This window comes from Nerophis ophidion, linkage group LG26 (assembly GCF_033978795.1).
Source record: "Nerophis ophidion isolate RoL-2023_Sa linkage group LG26, RoL_Noph_v1.0, whole genome shotgun sequence".
NCBI classification, from domain to species: domain Eukaryota; kingdom Metazoa; phylum Chordata; class Actinopteri; order Syngnathiformes; family Syngnathidae; genus Nerophis; species Nerophis ophidion.
Genome location: NC_084636.1, coordinates 32,826,715 through 32,832,153, shown reverse-complemented (window position 1 = coordinate 32,832,153; position 5,439 = coordinate 32,826,715). Strand labels below are relative to the sequence as shown.

The window sequence follows — 5,439 nt, the reverse complement described above, 5'->3', positions numbered from 1 at the left end:
CTGAGGCAACAAAAATACTCAATGTAAGTACAGTAAAACACTAAAACAATCTAAGTGCAGTAAAATATTGAAACAAGTACAATCAAACATTGAAACATTGTAAGTGCAGTAAACCATTAAAACAAAGTATAGTAAAACATTGGAACAATGTAAATGCATTGAAACAATATAAGTACAGTAAAACATTGATACAAAGTAAGTGCAGTGAAACAATGTAAGTGCAGTAAAACATTTAAATAATGTAATTACAGCAAAACATTGAAACAATGAAAGTACAGTAAAACATTGAAATGATGTAAGTGCAGTAAAACATTGAAACAAGTACAGTGAAACTGTAAATACAATAAAACATTGAGACCATATAAGTGCAGTAAAACATTGAAACAAGTACAGTGAAACTGTAAATACAATAAAACATTGAGACCATTTAAGTGCAGTAAAATATTTAAACAATGTAAGTTCAGTAAAACATTAAAAGATTGTAAGTACAATAAAACATTGAAACAATAAAAGTACAGTAAAACATTGATACAACGTAAGTGCAGTAAAACGATATACAGTAAGTGCAGTAAAACATTGAAACAATGTAAATACAGTAAAATGAAACAAGTACAGTAAAACAAGGAAACATAAGTGTAGTAAAACATTGAAAAAATGTAAGTGTAGTAAATCATCTAGACCATTTAAGTGCAGTAAAACATGGAAACAATGTAAGTACAGCAAAACATTGAAACTATGGAAGTAAAGTAAAACATTGAAATGATGTAAGTGCAGTAAAACATTGAAACAAGTACAGTAAAACATTGAAACAATGAAAGTACAGTAAAACACTGAAACAATGTAAGTGCAGTAAAACACTGAAACAATCTAAGTGCAGTAAAATATTGAAACAAGTACAGTAAAACATTGAAACATTGTAAGTGCAGTAAACCATTAAAACAAAGTATAGTAAAACATTGGAACAATGTAAATGCATTGAAACAATATAAGTACAGTAAAACATTGATACAAAGTAAGTGCAGTGAAACAATGTAAGTGCAGTAAAACATTTAAATAATGTAATTACAGCAAAACATTGAAACAATGAAAGTACAGTAAAACATTGAAATGATGTAAGTGCAGTAAAACATTGAAACAAGTACAGTGAAACAATGTAAATACAATAAAACATTGAGACCATTTAAGTGCAGTAAAATATTTAAACAATGTAAGTTCAGTAAAACATTAAAACTTTGTAAGTACAATAAAACATTGAAACAATAAAAGTACAGTAAAACATTGATACAACGTAAGTGCAGTAAAACGATATACAGTAAGTGCAGTAAAATATTGAAACAATGTAAGTGCAGTAAAACATTGAAACAATGTAAATACAGTAAAATGAAACAAGTACAGTAAAACAAGGAAACATAAGTGTAGTAAAACATTGAAAAAATGTAAGTGTAGTAAATCATCTAGACCATTTAAGTGCAGTAAAACATGGAAACAATGTAAGTACAGCAAAACATTGAAACTATGGAAGTAAAGTAAAACATTGAAATGATGTAAGTGCAGTAAAACATTGAAACAAGCACAGTGAAACATTGAAACAATGAAAGTACAGTAAAACATTGAAACAATGAAAGTACAGTAAAACATTGCAATGATGTAAGTACAGTAAAACATTGAAACAATGAAAGTACAGTAAAACTGATACAATGTACGTGCAGTAAAACACTGAAACGCATTACAGTAAAACATTGAAATAATGTAAGTGCAGTAAAACATTCAAACAAGGTAATTACAGTAAAACATTGAAACAATGTAAATACAATAAAACATTGAGACCATTTAAGTGCAGTAAAATATTTAAACAATTTAAGTTCAGTAAAACATTGTAAGTACAATAAAACATTGAAACAATGAAAGTACAGTAAAACACTGATACAACGTAAGTGCAGTAAAACGTTGATACACAGTAAGTGCAGTAAAATATTGAAAAAATGTAAATACAGTAAAATGAAACAAGTACAGTAAAACATGGCAACAATATAAGTGTAGTAAAACATTGAAATAATGTAAGTGTAGTAAATCATCTGGACCATTTAAGTGCAGTAAAACATGGAAACAATGTACGTACAGTAAAACATGGAAACAATGTACGTACAGTAAAACATGGAAACAATGTACGTATAGTAAAACATTGAAACAATGTAAGTACAGTAAAACACTGATACAACGTAAGTACAGTAAAACGTTGATACACAGTAAGTGCAGTAAAATATTGAAAAAATGTAAATACAGTAAAATGAAACAAGTACAGTAAAACATGGCAACAATATAAGTGTAGTAAAACATTGAAATAATGTAAGTGTAGTAAATCATCTGGACCATTTAAGTGCAGTAAAACATGGAAACAATGTACGTACAGTAAAACATGGAAACAATGTACGTACAGTAAAACATTGAAACAATGTAAGTACAGTAAAACACTGATACAACGTAAGTACAGTAAAACATTGATACAGAGTAAGTGCAGGAAATCATTGAAATAATGTAAGTACAGTAAAATATTGAAACAATGTAAGTACAGTACAATATTGAAACAATGTAAGTGCAGTAAGACATTAAAACAAAGTACAGTAAAATGAAACAAGTACAGTAAAACATGGAAAAAATGTAAGTGTAGTAAAACATTGAGACATTTTAAGTGCAGTAAAACATGGAAACAATGTAAGTACAGTAAAACACTAAAACAATGTAAGCAACGTAATACTTAAAAAAAAATACAACCAATCGGAGGCCAAACTGATAAGGGAAAGTGAAATATGCAGTAATTGTTTCTTCATTACTCAATAAATAAAACATTTTTTCTGTATTTTTTTCACAATAAAAACAAATATGTTTCAGGTGTTTTCAATAAATAAAACAATTATTTCATCCATCCATCCATCCATCCATTTTCTACCGCTTATTCCCTTCATTCTTTCTCAATTTTACAATAAAGAAAACAATGCTTTATTTTTTCCTGAATATCTCAATAAATACAAATTGGAATGCAGCATTTTTTTCTTAATTTCCCAATTAATTAAAAAAATCATGCAGTCGTATAGTTTTGTTGTTTGGCTTTTTTTTTTTTTTTTAAGCAAATACAAAATAATTACGGGGACATTTACTGTGGTTCATCCTCAAAGTGACTGTACAGTAAAAACATTTTCTACTCTTATATTTACTGTACAATTCTGGCAACTAAGCATCTTTTTTCCCCGGTAAAATCTACAGTCGTTTTTATTGTAAATTGAAAAATGGTCCTACTGTTATTTTATGGAAACATCTGGCAACTTGCTATTTTTTTCCACTGTAATATCAACATTTTCACAGTGCATTACTGTAAATTGTAAACATTTTTTACAATTTACAGTAGTGTAAAAATTGTAAATTTTACGGTAAATTCTGACCGTTTTTTTTCCCGCAGTTTTTGGCGTAAAGGTAACGGCGATGTCAGCTCGTACCTCTGCGGCGCCGTCTGAGGTGTTCCATCTTCCTCTTCTTGCTCTGCCGGTCCAGGTGGATCTGGTAGGCCACGCCCACGGCCACCATGACGCCCACCACCACGCAGAGGGCGGTGCTAAACATCCAAATGGCGTCCGTAGCGCGACTCACCACCGGGCTGCGCCTCACGGCGTCTGAGCATCACAAGGAGGTCAAGGTTTGATTTAGCATGTGTCTGGTACCAAGTTATGATGGATGTGTTCAGCTGCAAAGTTGGCCCAAAAAAGTTAGCATTTTCAAGTTAGCATGTGTCAAGTACCAAGTTATATGAGTCTTAAAGAGTTTAGCTGCAAAATTGGCTAAAAAGTTAGCATGTTAACCGTTAGCATGTGTGCAAGTATCCATTTATGTGACTGTGAGGAGATTAGCTGCAAAATTGGCTGGAAAGTTAGCATTCTAAAAATTTGCATGTTAACAGTTGGCATGTGTAAAGTGTCAAGCTAGATGACTTTGAGGAGTTTAGCTGCAAAATTGGCTGGGAAGTTAGGATATTAACAGTTAGCATTTGTCAAATATCAAGGTATATAAGTGTGAGGAGTTAAGCTGCGAAATTGGCTGGAAAGTTAGCATGCTAAAATTAGCATGTTAACAGTTAGCATGTGTCAAGTACCAAGGTATATAAGTATGAGGAGTTTAGCTGCAAAATTGGCCAAAAATATTAGCATGTTGATGGTTAGCATGTGTCAAGTATCCATTTATGTGACTGTGAGGAGATCAGCTGCAAAATTGGCTAGAAAGTTAGCATTCTAAAAATGTGCATATTAACAGTTAGCATGTGTAAAGTTTCAAGTTCTATGACTTTGAGGAGTTTAGCGGCGAAATTGGCTGGGAAGTTAGGATATTAACAGTTAGCATTTGTCAAGTATCAAGGTATATAAGTCAGAGGAGTTAAGCTGCAAAATTGGCTGGAAAGTTAGCATACTAAAATTAGCATGTTAACAGTTAGCATGTGTCAAGTACCAAGGTATATAAGTCTGAGGAGGTAAACTGCAAAATTTTGCTTGAAATTTAGCATGTTAACCGTTAGAAGGTGTCAAGTATCAAGGTAAATAAGTATGAGGAGTTAAGCTGCAAAATTGGCTGGAAAGTTAGCATGCTAAAATTAGCATGTTAACAGTTAGCATGTGTCAAGTACCAAGGTAAATAAGTATGAGGAGTTAAGCTGCAAAATTGGCTGGAAAGTTAGCATGCTAAAATTAGCATGTTAACAGTTAGCATGTGTCAAGTACCAAGGTATATAAGTCTGAGGAGTTTAGCTGCAAAATTGGCCAAAAATATTAGCATGTTAATGGTTTGCATGTGTCAAGTATCAATTTATGTGACTGTGAGGAGATTAGCTGCAAAATTGGCTGGAAATTTAGCATTCTAAAAATGTGCATGTTAACAGTTGGCATGTGTAAAGTGTCAAGTTTTATGACTTTGAGGAGTTTAGCGGCAAAATTGGCTGGGAAGTTAGGATATTAACAGTTAGCATTTGTCAAATATCAAGGTATATAAGTCTGAGGAGTTAAGCTGCAAAATGTTACTTGAAATTTAGCATGTTAACAGTTAGCATGTGTCAAGTACCAAGGTATATAAGTCGGTATATAAGTCCGAGGAGTTAAGCTGCAAAATTGGCTGGAAAGTTAGCATGCTAAAATTAGCATGTTAACAGTTAGGATGTGTCAAGTACCAAGGTATAAAAGTCTGAGGAGGTAAGCTGCAAAATTTTGCTTGAAATTTAGCATGTTAACAGTTAGCATGTGTCAAGTACCAAGGTATATAAGTATGAGAAGTTAAGCTGCAAAATTGGCTTGAAAGTTAGCATGCTAAAATTAGCATGTTAACAGTTAGCATGTGTCAAGTAACAAGGTATATAAGTCTGAGGAGTTAAGCTGCAAAATTGGCCAAAAATATTAGCATGTTAAT

General features: G+C 31.9%; 1 protein-coding gene across 2 annotated transcripts in view; it reads right to left on the bottom strand.

Moving 5' to 3' along the window:
* LOC133543404 (uncharacterized) overlaps window positions 1–5,439 on the bottom strand; it is a 428,419-nt gene that overhangs the window by 281 nt on the left and 422,699 nt on the right. For both annotated transcript variants that reach the window (XM_061887956.1, XM_061887955.1), the window contains one exon: window positions 3,492–3,665. In XM_061887956.1, the coding sequence (XP_061743940.1) occupies window positions 3,492–3,665 (174 nt within the window). The remainder of the gene's footprint in view (window positions 1–3,491; window positions 3,666–5,439) is intronic.